Consider the following 19,310-nt stretch of genomic DNA (forward strand, 5'->3'; position numbering starts at 1 on the left):
AGGGGCTTTGTCTACTCCTAGCTTTCCCTTTGCGTGAACACGAGGGAGAGCCCAGCAACCGGAGAAAGGGCGGCTGGCCCCGTGTTTATCTATTTATACCTTTGCGATTGCGGAACCCTACGTAGGGACATTTTGCTGATTGGTTGAGCACGAAGAACACTTGCGTGGCGTGGGGCGTGCTAGCTGCTCCTGGCTCACACCAGAGGGCACGCTGATGTTATCGTCCAATCGCCTAGCTCGGCGGCGAGATCAAAGCCTTTCGCTACTTTTCGAAGATCCGGGGGCTTTAATAAGTCGCTGATTTGAGTACCCTCTGGTGAACGGATAGATGTTATAAGCATCTTCTTTAGAACGGCGTGGTGACTGGTGGCGCTATAAGTTCGTTGCCATAAGGGATGTACCTATATCCTGCATCCCCCCCCCCCCCTTACCACTCCTGGGGCGCTGATTGCATGAATAAATGAATGACCTAGAAAGGAGTGTCACGGGATAAAAATGAGGCCTGAAAAGTCGGCCCCACACGTGATCATGTCACAGTAGGTTTCAGTGTCTGTCACCGCCGCGCTCAGCTCAGGCTCTTCCGAAAAGCCAACGGTTGCTATAGCAACGCGCGAGTGAGCCACTCGCATGTTTCATCGAATTGGCGACATACGTATACCGTTCAGGTATCACCAGGCCGCGCTAGACAGTTAGTTTGGTCAGCTGTAATTTCCTTCCATTCCTCTTACTTTATTTATTTTAATAAACAACCACTTACATACATATACAATCGAAGTTCGGCAAGCAGATTGGGAGAAAAAAAAGTGCAGAGAGCGACTGTACAAGTTCACGAACAATTTCGGATCGATTGAAACCTGCCGGGACCCAAACACACTGGGCCGAGTCAGCCGAGTGCAGGGTCACGTTTTGGGCCGACTTTTGGAGACACAGGAGGGAGGAAACGCGAAATAAGGTATATGGTAAGGCTTCACAGACAGTTGGCGTGCGAATGCTATAGCTGTTTGACGTCACGCTTTGAGGTGCCCGCATACGCAACTTACAGCGCGTGTATGCGTTCACGCGAACTTGAGGATACAGAACATGTTGTCACGCTGTGGTGATGGCTGTGCCAAAACTGTAAGTCACGAATCTAACTCTTTATCGGGCGAACATGTGCCCTTGCAGAAACACGAGTGACACTCTGATTAATCAAGGTTAATTCGCTATATAGGATCGGCGACAACGTTCACGAAAGTTGTGATAGATGTATAGGCGCGTCCTGCGCCGAGCGATAACTTTGTAACCGTGGGTTATAGCGAGTGAAATATGGTCGGCGGAAAGGATAAACAAAGTGCGCGTGTAAATATTACACACACATTGTTTCACGGCAATAGTCATGTGCTCTGTTCTCAAATGCAAATTAGGTAACCCACTTGAGAGACGTGCTGAATACTTAAATCCCAAGAGGTGAAGAACAAAGAAGAACGCGTCTGGATGTGCACCCGGATGTTTATATATACGAGCCATGTTTTGAGGCAACAACAACTACAATTCCGCGGATGTGTATACACTGAGTGCGAGGAATGATCTGATGCTTTTCGTTGCTAGCAGGCGCGAAGAGGCGCCTGTCATCCGGGAATCGATGACGTTCCATGACAGCAAGTATTTGGACTCGAATAACTTATACTTGAACACATTACATCTCTCCGAGTTTGTGTGACGTGTGATTTTCGCGCTTTCTTGATGTGCCTAGCCCTTTACTAACGCTAAGCTTGCTTTGCTTAGCCCACCGTGGTTTCGCGTCGGTCGGTCTGTCGATCGCTATCTAGCACGATAGAGGACACTGCTAACCGGCGTATACTAAGCACGGCGTTGATCCGCAACATATACAGGGCCAACGAGCCCACCTGTGTTCTGTGTAGACGTGAAATATTAAATCAGCGCATATATAACCTGTACATACAATGTCAAATTATGGTTAACATTTAAAGCACAGTTGATGAAATAGAGCGTAATATTGAGCAGGTTCCTTGATTCTCTTACATTCGAGATATGTATATACCCAATTCCTGGGCAGCTGGGTATGCTTTATTGGATGCTCCGGCCTATATAGCACTGTATTTTTCACCAACGATGTATGTATAGTTCCAGTGAGCGCACTTGTGTTCTGCGCAATAAATAAATGCACAGACGTATGTGGTCTTTCAGGTCTATTTTGTGCAACTCTGACAGCTGCAGAGCCTGTCGTGTTAATCGAAAGAGGTATTACGAGCACATCTATATACGCTGCGTAACACAGAAAGAAGTAAAAGCACCTGTCTCGGCCGAACGTGTATAACGGGATCGCATACGTGTGTTGATAATGCTCCAATTCCCGCTCACAATATACCTCTGCCGAGATCCTTTTACGCTGCCCTGTCCGTAGCGCCTATTGAGATGTCCACCTGAGCTGCACGAACATTCATGTCGCGGATCACCTGCAGGTGCTGTCTATTGCGCGTCCGTGGAATGTGATGGATGGGAGCGTATATATAGAGGCGTATACAATGCATTCCTCCCGCCTTTCAAGCTGTAGCGTTCTGAAGCTCGCCCAGTCTGCCAATTGCAGCTCGAGTGCATGCAACACCACTCCGCATACATGTATATACTTGCGGACAACTTTCTGTGTCAACGAAGGGAAAGCTACAAAGGAGGCGAAGTGCGCGTGTTACACCGCTTCTAAAAATAGTCCCTCGGCCTTATTCTCGTTTTCTTTTAAGCCGGGAAACAGAAAACACAAATACCTTATTTATTATACAAGACGTACATTGAGATAAGGCATGTATGACATCGACAAACGCTTATCTTCGACGACATTAATTTAGTCTTTTGTGTTTCTCCATTGTCCTCTATGTGTTTGCTTCTTCAACTCTATTTATCGAAACGCAAAAGTATGTTGTACCGCATTAGCTATATATTCCAAATCATTCGATTCTACACATAGTACCCATCTATATGCTTGCGCGTGAGTCCAGCTTCAGAGGGCGCGGCGGTAGCATTCGTTCAAGAAGTCTGGCAACCCTGCCTGCAAGCCAGAGAGGGAGGACCACGGTAGAGTGGTCACAACTATTAGTCTAGCACACTCTATACAACGGAGCAGGGAAAGGAACTATGGGAAGGAACATGACATCACGCTGCAGGTCCACTTAAAGCCGTTCCCTTTGCTTTTACTCTCTCTCACGCTTCCAAAAGTCGGCCCACGACGTGACCTCTGAGTCTCGGGTGCGCTTCTCGGACGGTGCACGAGTTTAGTCCGCGGTATATAGGTTTTAACGTATAGACGCGCACTCAATCAATCTCCTTTCGATAGACGCCGGCACTTGGGCGCTGATGAAATTGAACGTGCAGTAAGCGCCACCTCCCCTTTCCTCTTTAAATCACTGTATGTTCTGATCCCCCCCTCTGAGGCCGCCCTGGATCCTTTCCTTCTTCTAAGGTTTGTTCGGCTTATGATGTCGTGTTGTGGCTTTCGTCTTGTTGCCTAGCACCGCGGACGACTGCTATATACTATGCGGCACTTTCGTAAAGCACAATGCATAAATCACTACGGTGTGCAGAGAAAAATAAAATAAAAACGCAACAAAAACATGAAATGGCTCATTCACGATGGTAGGCTTAAAAGCGGCTCCGCAGATATTTACGTAGTGGCTGTTTCTGTCGTTATCGCACGCAATTACTGGACCGAGATAACGCGCCCGAGGTGGTAATTACTTTCGCGACTGAGGAATTTCAACCGCTATGCGCGAAGTGCCACGAAGGCTCGAAGTGCCCATATATAGAGACGCACAGGCATGCTTCTATACAGGGGTCGACATGCATGCTATACTCTGGGGTCGCACAGGCGCAGGCATGCTACTCTAGGGCCGACGAAAGTTATTGCCAAAATGCTTAACATTCGCAAAAGTTTAACTTCCTCTAAACCTGAGAATGATAACAGGAGTTTGTCGCATTGCGCGCGCGCGCGCGCGTGTGTGTGGTGTGTGTGTGTGTGTGTGTGTGTGTGTGTGTGTGTGTGTGTGTGTGTGTGTGTGTGTGTGTGTGTGTGTGTGTGTGTGTGTGTGTGTGTGTGTATGATAGAGTGACAAAGAAGGACAGGGACGAATGTTAGTCATATGAACGTATGTTGTTTATGCAGTGAAACATGAAGAAATTTGAGTTCGGCTTCCAAAAGTCAAAATAAAAAAAGTCAATGATGATTGCGATTTTTTCTAATTCAAAATCTGAGCGCAGCTCAATACGTGTTTTCATTTCGCGATATATTGGCTGGCGCGGACAATCTGTCCCGTGCGGCACGTTGCAAACGCAGCAAAGTGTGGCGCGACTGCCTCGCTTATCGGGAGATCGCGAGAGGCAAGTGCGTGGTCGCGATTCACAGCAGCCGCCACAGACCGACCTCCGCTCGTGCAGTGCTTTGTTTCCATATATGGTATCGGTGGGCGAACCTGCCGTGGTTGCTTAGTAGTTATGGTGTTGGGCTGCTAAGAACGAGGTCGTTGGAACAAATCCCGGCCACAGCGGCCTTATTTCGATGAGGGCGAAATGCAGAAAACACCCGTGTACTTAGATTTATGTGCACGTTAAAGAACCCCAGCAGGTCCAAATTAATCCGGAGTCCCCCACTACGGCATGCCTCATAATCAGATGGTGGTTTTGGCACGTAAAACCCCATCATTTAATTATTATTTTTATCGGTGGACGCGCAGGCCGCATGCCATCAGTGAACAGACGACGGCGCACTACTCTCCATGGTGTCATCTCGTCAGAGCCCGTCTTGCGCGGCACTACGCCTTTCTTCTCACGCTTTCGCCATACCCTCCTCCGTTTTGCGCGTCATGGTTCCGCTACACCCTCCTTCACCGCTAATTCTGCGTAATTCTTACGGAGACTTATTTTATAATAAAGCACAGTGTAGTATAACATTGGACATGAGAGGGAGAGAGAGAAAAAGATGCTGTCAGACAGCTAGACGAATATTCGAATTACTTGATCATGGTGCAGTGCATGGAGAAGATGCATGCAGCGCCGTGGGCACATGCCATCAGCTCAAGACTGCAGCCCATGTCGTTAATGCCAAATCAAAGCTAGGATTGTTCGTTCAGAGCCTCTTTCGATTCTTTGCAAAAGTTTTAATTTAAAAATAACCTGTCGGTGCACAATTTCGTGTTAGCATCGCAGTGAAACGTATAGCTTTGCGATATACTTCTGTTACGCGGAAGTTAACACTGTATAGACGAAGCAGTCCACAGGATGTTTATCGAAAGCATAATACGCGAGTGAATCTGTTTTCATAATGAGTTCAGTCGTCTGCAACTGTTTCTGGAGCACTCGATCTGTGTAGATATAACGTCACGTAGGGCAAAAGAAACCATAGTTTCGAAGGAGCTGCAGCTCCTTCGAAACTATGGTATACATAGCAGCGCTGAGACATCAATTCCACTGTTCCGCGACGCCACATCTATATACAGCGCAGTACAGACAAATAACGAATGTGCGGACGTGGAGCAGATTCAAGCGTTTCTCGCATCCCCTGCAGGTCTCTCTATATAGTCAAATGTATGCACGCGGTCAAAAGTGAGAATAAAAATTAAAAAACAAAATGGTTGGAAGCGCGAAAACAATCGAAACAAGCGTATAGAAAAACAAATTGGACGGCAGGATCAAACTCTGTTATGCGAAAGATGTACGAGGTCGGCGCAAACACACACACACACCTGGGCGTCCGCGTTGCGCGTCTGCGTATAGCGCATGGCTGTCGCGTAGCGGCGTCGCGATAACGCTCGACGACGCCAAATGTGACAGCTTGCGCGTCGCGCGCAGCTCACAGGCTGCGCGCCGTTCGACCGTCGCTTGCTCACATACACACACACGCACACACACACACACCAAAGCTGAACTCTGCTGTGTGCCATGGCTAAGCAGAAGCTATATACCAGAGGCCGCATATACGTAGTTGTTTGTGCGTTTCCGCGGCGCGAGGTTCTCCACGAGCTGCTCGTTTTTCATTTTACCGCGGGCGCCGCAGACTCGGTGTACAGCGGCGCGGCGTGTTTTGTTGAGCGCCTGGTTTATCTGTTATCGCACCTATTTCCTTTCTCTGGCCGCGTTATTATATTTATTTTCACTTGCGGCTGACACAGCGCGCGCGCCCGCCCGCCCGCACACACCATGCACACGCACGACGCGACACGACGGGCCACGCGCCGCTCACAATGTGAAAGGCCCGTCACTTCTCGTTCGCTCGTCCAGCTTTTTTTTTTTTTTTTTTCTTGCCGCGCAATGCGCTCTCGTCCTGTAGGTTGGTGCAGTGCGGTTATACCTGCTTTCTGTTCTCTCCCTGGTGCTGCGGTGACGGGCGGGATGTTCTTCATGTCATTTTTCATTTCGGTGGGTCCATCGGCTATACTCGCCGTATACCGATCGGTGCTTATAAGCGAACGCAGTCGAGCTCAATGTTAGTGGGCTTTTATATATATAAATAGAGAGAGAGAGAGAGAGAGAGAAACAAAAAATGAGCAGCGTGATTCGCACTGAGCACCTGATAGGCACTGCGAAAAGTGTTACGAAGTCGAGCTGCTTCTATTGCTGTTCATGGGGCACGCTGCGTGTAACGTAATAGTGAGTAGGAGAGAGAGCGTTTATTTTAGGAGAAATGTAGGTCTTACGTCTTCTTTCGCCTTTATGCAAATAGGCACAAGTGCCGCCTTTACATTCACTCACTCACTCTGTCTGACGTGTCAAACTCCTCTAGCCATGCCAATCTGCACAAAGTAGTGGTGACGCAGTGGAAAGCACAATGTATGCACAATTTAGACACCACTAGCGCAGAACAGTGTTTATGCTAGTACACATAGCGGTTGTGTGTCCTATACGTACACGGTACACGCATGCCTTGCACAGAAGCCACGAAAACCGCTTCTCAAGCTTCTTTGTTGTCCTCCAAGCGTGTGCGCCATATATGTTAGCACTGTAAGAATGCAACGATTGTACATTTTTCTTTTGAACGACAGTGGTAAGCTCCCAGTCAGGATTTGGTAATGCCGGCCGTATGCGCTCCAACCCCTTGTTTATTCTTCTGTAGACTTCCTTCTCATGATCCGGCTCCCGCGTACGTAGCAGATTGTTCTAGATAAACGTATTCTTGCACATATTCTAGAGGCGGACTGCCAACCATTATATGTATAACAACCATTTGTGAAAGCAGTTTCACGCTGGTCAATCAATCGCCCATCCCGAGCGTCGCTTGCTCAATGCAGCCAACTGTATTTTTGCCGCTGTTGGTGTTGCGTCTAAAAGCACAAGGGATATGCTATCATAGACTGGCACCGTGCGCATGATGCCGCGCGGTTATGAAGGTGGCCAGCTGGTCCGTATATCAAACCCGGTCTCGTTAATTGTCTCAGAGACGCCGTAATAGCCGCAGTCGGAGGACTCAATTTACAGTGTCATTTGCGGCTGAATATCTCGGCCGAGTGCTGGGCATCGTAAATGCCAAACACTGCGTGTACACCGCTAGCATCATATATATATATATATATATATATATATATATATATATATATATATATATATATATAGAGAGAGAGAGAGAGAGAGAGAGAGGCAGCAGTCAGGCGCAGCCTAGGTGATATATGGACTAAAAGAGAAGTGATGTGGAGCTATTTTCTGTCTCCCTATTGTTTGTATATGCTTTTAATCGAACAATATGCTGTAGATAATTATATAGGGAAAGAGCCAGAAATGACGGAAGGCGTAGCTCACTTTGGGTCAGCATGCAGATGGCATGAGTCAGAGAGAAATTGTGTGTGTGTGTGTGTGTGTGTGTGTGTGTGTGTGTGTGTGTGTGTGTGTGTGTGTGTGTGTGTGTGTGTGTGTGTGTGTGTGTGTGTGTGTGTGTGTGTGTGTGTGTGTGTGTGTGTGTGTGTGTGTGTGTGTGTGTGTGTGTGTGTGTGTGTGTGTGTGTGTGTGTGTGTGTTTGCATGTCATTGCATACCATCCTTACTGCTGACCGTAGTATGTGATTAATAATTCGCTTTTTGTTCATAAAATTGTGTACACTCCTTACGTGGACTTGGATGACATTTCCATTGTAATTTATCTCTCATCGCAATGCATCTCCCACCGGACAAATTGTAGCCGCATAAACTGTCTGCATGTGCCTTCGACAGTATATATAAATAAGGCAGTGTTATATAGTCGATCTCTGCAGAGTGTGAAACATTCTACGCCTAAATAAGCAACCTTGACGGCCAATAAAACAGAACGTGTGTAAGGTGCCGTGCCACGTTCAGGAGCGTCGCAGAATGCAGTCGATACATAGGAACAGCCAGGAAACACTGTGCACAATAGTAAGCTTAAGTTCAAAACGTAAGCAGATGCTTCACTCACCAGGGTACTTAATTGTAGATACACGCGTGTAACATTTAACCGGGAGACTGTAAACAGGCTGAGACCACACGCAGTCGATCGTTGAGCGATTGTCTACAGATGAGCCACCACCCACCCACCTCTCCCCCGACATTACAGGTAATGAAATTCTTTATCGATGCTCTCGCGGTGCCCTTCCCCGAGCGGCCAGCACGCAAGTGAATCTCCTCTCCCGCATGCCTCTGCAGGCGCTCTTTTGTGGAGGCAGTGCGCTAGATGCATAGAAATAGGTAGACTTCTGGACTGATAGTTGAAGTGGCGCCAGAGAATGGGGCGAAACTCGCAAACAGCGAACTTTCCGGGTGTATGCATACTTGCTGCATATACAGACACTGCGCCTGCCAGATTGCTTCTGTATTTAACCCTACTCGTACAGCGTGCGTCGGTACCCTTTCTTCTTTACGTCTGCTTTTATATTTATTAGAGACGGCTGGTCAGCGCACCATAGGTATGTGTACCTCCGCTCAGAAGCGCGCTTACGAGAGCTGCTGGCTAGCCGTAAAAGACGCGCTCAGAGCGGGCCAGCTTGCTCGCCCCCAGATTATGGCGCAACGTGTGTGTGTGTGCGTGCGTATAGTAGTGAGGGTTACGGGGGTGAGAGGGTGAACGAAACGACCGACCAACAAGCGTGCACGAGAAAAAAAGCGCACGAGCGAAGCTGGTACTATACAAGTGCGTCGAGCAAAAGCGTTGAAAGCCGATTGAGAAGAGTGCCCACGCGCAGGCATATATATACACACTGCAGGGCTGCTCCTGATACTGCGTTGGTGGCGCCCCCACCGCCGGTTCGCGGAGTAGCAGCAGCAGCGGCAGCAGGAGCCAGGGTCTATGCCGTCCCATTGACGGGCACCGCAATCCCGTAATGACAGCCGGGTGTCAGCGACGCGCACGACTTCTCTTTCGCCCCCCACCCCACCCCAACTGCATCCACACCGAGCCACATAGCGAGCCATAGCGAGCCGCCCGCATGCGTGCAGGGGAGGCACGGATCACCTATAGCTCTGCGGGAAAGCGAAGGCCCTCTTAGAGCGCGCACGGGCCAGAAAACGAGAGAGTGCCACGGGACGTTGAAAGGCTCTATATGGGCCTGCGGCGTTTGACACGTCTTCATTATAGCCCTCTGCTCGACGACCAAGTGGCCCGCTTCGCTGGCGATCACGCCCCACGAAGCGCTCTCCTCTCTTTCGGCCGGCAGGGACACGTGCTCGCTTTCGAAGTGCGGGCACTCTCTCTGCGTATATGTGTGTGTGTGTCCGTCACATTTGGGAGTACACATGCTCGACTTTCGTCGATTACTATGCCTAACGTCTTGGCGCTTTCTGTGTCCACAATGCGTGCCTAATAAAGTCTGAGTTGGGGAATTCTTGCTCGAGCAGAGCTTACGTGGTGCACCAGCTTCCGTCAGCGGGATGAGAAACTTCCGGCTTGCTCACGCCGTTTTACACACGTGTGGGGCACACTGATAAACGTGCGCGCATTCACGTGTACGCATAGGAGCATGTGGACTTGTACATACAACACGTGCGTGCGTGCGTGCGTGCGTGCGTGCGTGTGTGTGCGTGTGTGTGTGCGTGTGTGTGTGTGTGTGTGCGTGTGTATGTATGTATGTATGTATGTATGTATGTATGTATGTATGTATGTATGTATGTATGTATGTATGTATGTATGTATATGTGAAACACATCAGATGTTATAGATGAGTTGTTTGTAGCAATGATGATGATGGGATAAAAAAGATCACGGTTATATTTGACTTCTGAAGCAAACTGTGACTGATTGTGTGCTTGCAGACTGCATAGCACTCAGCAGCCGGTGAGTACAGTCTGAGCGACCACCGAGGTCACAGCGCTATTTGCTTGTTTCGGACGCCTTATACGAGACTGTCCGCCTGAAGTTCCTTCTGGCTGAGCAACCTAGCTGGGCCGCGACGCAACCCATCGATGCCAGCGAAAGAAAAGGCGAGCGAAAGCAGAGCGAGAGCCCTTATCGGAAGGCGGGGGTGATCGACACCTCTCACCGCAGATTAAACCTTGTCGCCGCCTCTCGCGCGATAAGGCGCCCCACCACGGATAAGAATGAAGGCACAAATGTAAACAGAAGTCCACTGGCCTAATCGCACGAAGGAAAACAATGACAGTCTCGAGCACAATTAGATCAAACAAACGAAGAATAAACACAACCACTCTCGATCAGCAGCTCTTTCAAAACACATGCGCTAAATAGCTGAGTATATATCGTAAGAGTAATAGGACGTGTGGAAGGGAAAATAAAGATAACAGCTGCGGAACAAAAGAACAAGCAAAAAGACAGAATTAGGAAATACAACAAAAGAAGAAGAAAAAAAGCTATTACCAGAGCTCCTGTCCTGTCAAACTCCGGCGAAAAAAAAAAAAAAAAAACCGCGCGCGAGCGCTTGACAACGGTGAGACGTGAGCGTTGATCCGCGCACAACACCACCGTGCGCGGCTGGCTTTCACTCTGGGCTCCTCTCGTTATATCATTTCGCCATCAAGGCTGTGGGCGTGTGGTGGTGTTGGTTTTTCGCCGCCTATACGTCGCGGAGGCGTTTGTCGAGCGCGTAGCGCCTCTTTTATTTTGTCCGTCACGTGTCTTTCTTTTAAGCTTTCTTTTTCGAAGTCTGTTCGCAGCTTCCTTTTATTTTCTTTTGTATCCCCCCCCACCCACTTTGTTCATCGTGCGCACTGCTATCTGGCTGTCCGTGTTCTCGGCCGCGACAGCCATCACACCGACGAGCTCTCCGGCGCCGCCTTGCACGCGTCGCTTAACGTCGTCGCCCGTCCGCCGTGGGGTGGCGCTGGCGGCGTGCACTGTCCGCGCACGTAGCGTGCAATTTCCGACAGCTCCGCCGTGATCTCACGTCCGGCGCTCCGGCGGCAGCGTGTCATTTGGACCTAAGTGTTTTTCAGTGACGTGACGGTTTTTCGCCCTCGCGAACGGCTGTGCTTTTATAAAGCACGGGGATCCGTCCCGAATATACCTCCCTGCCGGGCACTCTTGCTCTGCGTCGTTTATCCTATCTTGGCCGTTATTTTGTCGGCTTCCCGTCGCTGACGCGCGGAGCGACAACCAAGTTGTCGCTCCGTGGGGGCCATGGCATACATACGTGCCATGGAGTGTCCTTTTGCGCGTTGACCACGCCGTATAATTTTGGAACGAGATATGTAGCCCCTCGACCTCGTGCTCTGCAGCTCGACGCCATCGGATTATTTCCATCATTCGGTGGCCGAAGATGCAGAGAGAAAATTAATAGGAGAAAATTTGTCGTGCGTCGATCGATCGTCGAAGGAGTTTTGAGCCGCTTGTTACGTATGCCGCCAACGGCAGCGCAGAATGAGTGCCGTAGTGCAGCGCGTTCTCTGTTTATAATTGGATGAATGAACGGACGCTTCAAAAATGTGTAGTAAACAATTTAATTTAAATAACGCTCTGCACAAATGGCCTTGTCAAATACCGGCCTGCGCATGATTTTGTTCGTGAGAACGAAAACTGTAACTGCCAGTTGTAAGACGTAACTGCTGCGGTAAAGTTTTTGAACCCTTAGAAAGCAGGCAGCAAGATGCAGGACGAAATCAGGCCCAAAGGGAGTCTATTTGGTGGATGACTGTTTGCTTTGTGTCAATTCTCGAGAAGTGAAACCGGCAGGCACAGATACACTGGCGTATACGATCAAACACACAGGGCCATACTCGCCCAAACCGCCACATTCTCGAGAACTGGCGAGGCAGATCTGTTGGTGGCTGTTGCAAACACACGGATGTCTCCACGTAACCGTTTCCGTAGCCCGTGTCCACATGCGGCTCCCATATAGAGTTGATTGATTATAGGATAGCTTTTTGGGCGAGCTGGTCCAAGTTAATTGACGTGAACGCAGCGCAGAGCACTGAAGATGCGGGAAGATGGGTGTATGTCGTTAGCGGACAGAGGTACAAACACCAGCGCTGACTATAGACCAGCCACCTGCATGTTGTGGATCACAGGTTGCGGGCTCGAGTCATGTTCCTGTTTGCTGAGCGCGTCGTCTTGTTCACCCGTCTTGTGCCACGCTTCCAAACAATGCCGAACTTTTCCGAAAAGAGGCGCTCGGGCGGAGCAATAGCCGGCATGTTTGCAAGCCTAGATCCGCCTGTATATATATATGGCTTTCAACATCCTCCACCTCTTACTACCAACTGTATTTTATTGCATGGTCAAAGAACGCATATATAGGTCAAAGAACGTACATTGCCACGTGTCTTCGATAACGTGTTCGATAGCGCCTCTCACCTTCCATGCTCCCATAGATACCTTCTGTGACCAATAAAATTCAGTTCGTATAATCACCGTTTGTGTTTGTACCTCTTTCCGCTCTCCATGCACCTATAGGTTCTCGCACTTGAGGGTCGTTGCGCTGCGATCACGCCATGATCCCCCATCGAGTTTTCCACAATAATTACTAGAGGGAACTCTAGGTGGCGCTGCGTTCGTTCAGCCACCATGGGAACGATGGGTATGCGTGGATTTGTCTGATCTCCGTGATTGTGGATTCAGACGCTCTTGCGGCTTTGTTTATAGAATGCCTCTGTCTGCCTTTACTGGCTTATTTTCGAAGCGATGAAGCAATCCTATTGTTCGAAGCAATGAAGGCAATAATATACTCCTCAGACATGCATAATAAGTGCGAATTGTACCTTCTACAACGCAATATCTTTCTTGAAAATGATCAGTTTGCAAAGTCACACTGGGCCCCATTTGAAGCCACAAGTAGGAAGTACACACAGGCAAATTCATGTGTTAACCATCATTCCGATACTGGCTGAACATTTACAAATTCCTTTTCATTCCTAATAGGAATGGCCGACATTGCGGCCTGCAATTTGTGTGGGTGCGATGAGACTCTAGAACACGTTCTGTGTCATTGCCCATCCTTCGACGCTCAACGACGTACTCTACAACCTAAACTCAGCCTATAAGATGATAGAGTGCCCTCGGAGGAAAAGATTCTGGGGCCATGGGCTATGCATTAGTACATGCCAAAGGCCACAAAAGCCCTTCTGCACTTCTTGAAGGCGACTCGACTAATATGAGCGCATTGTGACAGTGGACATTCCTCTGCGACTGACTCTGTGAATGACTGACTCTCTTATTATTTTCCTTCTCGCTCCTTTTTATCTATTGTTCCCATTTCCCCCTCGCCATGCGTAGGGTAGCCGACCGGACACGTCCTTGGTTAACCTCCCTACCTTTCCCGTTTTCGTTTCTCTCTCTCTCTCTCTCTTTCTGGCTGAACAGCCATGCTTTCAGCTTCCTCCAGACACTGTATAGCGCCAGCGTTCCCTCTAGCAATTGTTGTAGGAATTAAACTCTGTGGCAGCTCCGTATTCGGTATCCCCCGTGCAATAACCCCTGAGCACAGCATGCATCTATACACGGGCAGCTTCGACGTGTGTGCGCGTTCTCGGTGGCTCAGGCCTCGCCGAATAGCAGGCACGATCTTTTTCCTTCTCATGGACGCCTTGACAGGGACTCGTTCGCTGATGGCGGCCGATGCGCTCGAGCAGCGTCTCGCGCTTGTACAGCGAGGCGTGCAATTACGTGGGTGACTCGATCGCCCATTGGCGCTCGTGATGTCTTTCTTTCTATAGCTCGCGGCTAATTCGGCACGACGGTTTAATGAGTCGCTTTGGCTCTCGTCTCCCCTTCCCCCCTTCTTCCCCCTCCTCCACTTGCGCCCGTACGACGGCGTGCCGCGTGCCTGAATGATATATATGCTGTGCAGCCTGTCTAGTTAGGGAGCCTGCATGCAACGATGTAGGCTCCCTAAGCCTAGTCTATATGCAGAGCCCCTCGTGCGACGACGTGTGCCTCCTCCGCTGTCTCGCGACCCGCCAAAACGTTGACGTGTTTTGACGTGTTTGTTGCGCGTGAAGAGCGCATCCGGTCCTGGAGCTCCTCTCGCAGATCCATGTGGCCGTGTCCGCCATGAGTTGTCGGTTTCAACTCGACGTGTGTACGCCGCACACTCTCTCCCTATATACGTTCACGCTCGATTTCGACCTTCGAGTCGCTTGATGGACGTCTGTCTCGCGTCGCGTGTGCGGGTATGTGACAGACGTCCCCGAGTATTTCAACGAGCAGACGCTGCGCTCGCAAGCGCGTCGTTCTTGCTTTTGGCATCTGTGCGTGTGCGTGTGTGTGGTTCTGGTTGATGCGTTGTCGAACACACTACGTTTTGCGTGGGAAAGTACTCGCTAGCTAAACGTACTACCCGCGCCTCGGTTGTCTTCAGTATTTAAAGCACAACTAGATCCTATTGAAAGTCACCGTACGAAATTTATTCGCGTAATTACCTAAGCAATTAAGCGACCGTTTGTTCGTCATAACTTATTAACGTTATTATGTATAGTGCTTGCATAACATTAATTCGTGGATGAATTGTGGTATTTTTGTTTGTTTGAGCTGCTTCATGATTGCTAAAATTAAATTACAGGGCTTTACGTGCCCAAACACGATGTGATTATGAGGCACGCCGTAGCGGGGGCTCCGGATTAATTTTGACCATCGGGAGTTCTTTAACGTGCGCCTCATACACGGTACACGGGCGCATTTTTGCATTTCGCCCTCATTGATATGCGGCCGCCGCAGCCGAGACTTAGCAGCGTTACGCCAAAGCCGCTACGGCACCACCGCGCGTCCATGATTTCTTATAGCGCACATAGCAACTTTGGAAAGTGAGCTTTTTCGTTGGCATCGGATTGATGGTCTGTGCGTGCTCACAAAAGCACATGATGCCGGTTGACCTTGTTTTTTTTTTTTTTTTTTTTTTGAGGGGGGGGGGGTGGGAGAGAGAGAGATCCATGCCTTAGCAGAGGCTCACGACTATATAAGGCAGCCGTTCTAGCCTTTCTGTCGGGGATATGGAAGCTCTGTTTCTGCCAGTAACATAGGACGTCGCTTTGAATACCTTGCGTATGTGCAATTTGTGCATGCTGTTTTTGTTTCACTGAATCAGTTCATGATGAAGTGGTTTTCATATGTAGCTTCACCCTTGTCGCTGATCGGCACTGCGAGGAAGCTCGGTCTAGCCGTTACGTGTATCGGAACTTTCTTACCTACAAAACTGCGCGCAAATATCCAGATGACTGAGCGCAACTTATCAGTTTCCGATAGGGCAGGAGTTACTGCCGTTACATATGATTATCAGTTCCGTAGAGATACCATGCATATTGAATGCACCTCATAACGATTACGTTATTAGCGAGTTTAGACTGGGGGACACAAGCGGCTTGTGTACGCAAGAGCTAGGGACTGCGGTATTGCGCATGCGCAGAGAGGTCTGCGCTAGCAGTACCGTGGTTTCTAGTTCATGGGTACGCAAGCCACTTGCGTCCCCTAGCGTAAAACTCTCTATTACATTCCTGTTGGCGGGTCTGCATGCAGACATTTTTTAGCTCGCTCCTTAAGTTACCCCTATAGCGCTTTCCTGAGCCCTGCTCCGCTTCCGTTTCTTCCTACCCTGACAGGCGGATGTTCCCCGCCTACAAAGTGCGTGTCTCCGGCCTGGACAAGAAGTCCAAGTACATCCTCCTCATGGACATTGTGGCCGCCGACGACTGTCGGTACAAGTTCCATAACAGCCGGTGGATGATCGCCGGCAAGGCTGATCCGGAAATGCCCAAGCGGATGTACATCCACCCGGACTCCCCGTCGACCGGGGAGCAGTGGATGCAGAAGGTGGTCTCCTTCCACAAGCTCAAACTCACCAACAACATCTCCGACAAGCACGGATTTGTGAGTAATTATGTGCACTTTTCTCTTCCCCATTTGCGTAGATTCAGTGTGCAACAGTAGTACACAGGCATTGAATCACTTAACCAAACCATAACTATTGGAATGGTATAGTGCAGAGTTAGAATGTCTTATTTCTATCTCTTGCCGCGTCGTCTGCTCTGTCATGACGGAGCAGACGAACCCTCCGGAGCTTCGAACCTTCGTGCAACGCACAAAGCTAGGTCACCGACCTGACTTGTAATAGTGACTTTGTACACTATAGTATGTGGCCGACTGTCTTGCGTAGATGTTTGTATTCGCTCTGTGTGAAAGGAGTATCTTCAGTTAAGTCAATTCATCTAAACTCACTATTAAGATAATCTTGCGGATTAGTTAGTTCATCCGGCTGTCTCTAAAGGCTGAATCTACGTGCCATGTTCTACGGCGAACGAAGCCGCGTGTCTTCTCCGAATTCACTCTGCGAAGAAACTGCCCTGCGTAAATTTCAATCCGTCATTGTAGAGACGCGTAAACATCGCAATAATTATTGTCAAATGCACCCCACCGAACGTTCCATGGAACGTTTCTCTGGAAAGTAAGACGGCGTGTTCGTGACTGAATGTTTCCTTCGAGGATATGAAGCGTCAGGTTACCCGGCCGAGGTGAATCGCTGCATACAGCAGCAAGCAAGCCCTTGCTTCTGCTTCACTCTCCGGCACAGTTTGTTTGTAACGCATATAGTATTCGCATTCACACGATTTGTGTAGAAACCAAATATCACCGTATATATGCTCACGGGACAAGGAGCCCGTCTCATTTGCCTGCGTCCGTGTCGAGGAAAAAAAGACGCACGAAAAGGCCCGCGAGTCTTGTCCGTGCCTTTTCTCTGTATGTATATGTATACCTCGGTGCCGAAATTCCTTGTATGGCGTGCTCGTCGGACTCTTCGCTCCGTTCGCTGTTCACCTGGCTTCGTGGAGTTCACGCACACACTACTCGAGCAGCGCACACGCGTATGCACAAGCAAAGGGAATGGATTGAAAGCTGGGCATTTGTTTGCACGAAACAGAGCATAAAGCGGAGCCGCTTTGCTCGGACCGCCCTGGGGGCCTCGCTCGTCTAGGGAGGAGGAGAAGGATGAGGGAACCCACTGCCTTTATGGTCCACAGAGATGCTCTCTTCTTCCAGCCGTGTTTGCTTCGTCATCGTGCCGATGTTGTGCCTGCCTCGTTCCGAGTTTGCTTCAGTCTTCAAGATGAGGCTCTCTCTCTCTCTCTTTCTCTCTGTATTACACGCACGCATGTACGCACAGGATGGCGCGAAAAACCGCGCTGAGGTGAGCAGTTGCGTTATGCGTTTTACTCGCGTTCTCACGAGGTGCGTCATTCCCCTTCGTGTTTGCACGTGACTCGCACGGGTTGAGGAACTGGGGGTTGAGGAACGGGTTGAGGAACGGGTTGAGGAACTTTCTCACACCACCCCACCCCCGGTGGGGTGGGGTGGTGGGAGAAAGGTCGAGGTGTTTGCTCTTTCCGTCAACCTCGTACTCTTGCGACTTCTGTGGTATATCGCATAACCGCCCTATGGTATACATATATACGACAAACGGGAAAACAACAACGCTCTGCTCCTTTCCGAGTTAACTGCCTGTATATCATACGCATGTATATCATGAAATAACAGTATATTTAATCAAAGATGGAGGAGATATCATGCTTGAAAAGCTTGCGGCCCTTTATACACAATGCCTCACAACTTCAGGTGTACCAGAGAGCTGGAAGAACGCCAACATTATACTAATCCATAAGAAGGGAGACGTTAAAGAATTGAAGAATTATAGACCCATTAGCTTGCTTTCAGTATTGTATAAAATATTCACCAAGATAATTTCCAATAGAATCAGGGCAACACTTGACTTCAGCCAACCAAGAGAACAGGCTGGCTTCAGGAAGGGATATTCTACGATGGATCATATCCATGTCATCAATCAGGTAATCGAGCAAATTGCGGAGTACAATCAACCTCTCTATATGGCTTTCATAGATTATGAAAAGGATTGCAGCAAATGATTGAGGACCTTAATCGAGAAAGTGTGAGAATTGGGTTGAAGATGAATATGCAGAAGACAAATATAATGTTCAATAGCCTGGCAAGGGAAGAAGACATCAGGATCGCCAGTCAGCCTCTGGAGTCTGTAAAGGAGTACGTTTATCTAGGTCAATTACTCACAGGGGACCCTGATCACGAGAAAGAAATTTACAGAAGAATAAAATTGGGTTGGAGTGCATACGGCAGGCATTGCCAAATCCTGACTGGGAGCTTACCACTGTTGTTGAAAAGAAAAGTGTACAATCATTGCATTCTACCGGTGCTAACTTATGGGGCAGAAACTTGGAGGTTAACGAAGAAGCTCTTGAACAAGTTAAGGACCGCACAAAGAGTGATGGAACGAAAAATCTTAAACTAACGTAACGAGACAGGAAGAGAGCGGTGTGGATCAGAGAAAAAACGGGGATAGCCGATATTCTAGTGGACATTAAGCGGAAGAAATGGAGCTGGGCAGGCCATGTAATGCGTAGGATGGATAACCGGTGGACCATTAGGGTTACAGAATGGATACCAAGAGAAGGGAAGCGCAGTCGAGGACGGCAGGAAACCAGGTGGGATGATGAAGTTAGGAATTTTCCAGGCGCAAGTTGGAATACAGGGGTAATTGGAGATCGCAGGGAGAGGCCTTCGTCCTGCAGTGGACATAAAATATAGGCCGATGAAGAAGAAGATGATGATGATGATGATATCATACGCATTATACGTACCTGCCCGTTTTGGCATCGGGTATAATGTCCCTTTCCTGAAAGTCAGCTGTCGTCTTCCTCCTCTCGGCCCCCGATTTCTCGTCCTGAAAAAGATATCCCTATACTTTCTAAAAGGCCTTTGTTCCCCGCCGTTTCAACCAATCTCGAAGCATCTCCACCGAAAGAAAAGAAAGAAAAAGGTTTTTTGTCTTCATGGTTACCGTCTCCCCATACCTTTTGTTCCCACGACTCGAGCCGCTGTTTGTCCACCAGATGCGGCCACTTACTTCTCGCAGGATGTTTGCC

General features: G+C 49.1%; 1 protein-coding gene across 2 annotated transcripts in view; it reads left to right on the plus strand.

The window, feature by feature from the left end:
* Positions 1-19,310, plus strand: part of LOC119445902 (optomotor-blind protein) — a 103,802-nt gene that overhangs the window by 15,327 nt on the left and 69,165 nt on the right. For both annotated transcript variants that reach the window (XM_037710199.2, XM_037710200.2), the window contains exon 2: positions 15,963-16,230. In XM_037710199.2, coding sequence (XP_037566127.1) covers positions 15,963-16,230 — 268 coding nt within the window. The remainder of the gene's footprint in view (positions 1-15,962; positions 16,231-19,310) is intronic.

This window comes from Dermacentor silvarum, chromosome 3, assembly GCF_013339745.2.
Source record: "Dermacentor silvarum isolate Dsil-2018 chromosome 3, BIME_Dsil_1.4, whole genome shotgun sequence".
Taxonomy (NCBI): domain Eukaryota; kingdom Metazoa; phylum Arthropoda; class Arachnida; order Ixodida; family Ixodidae; genus Dermacentor; species Dermacentor silvarum.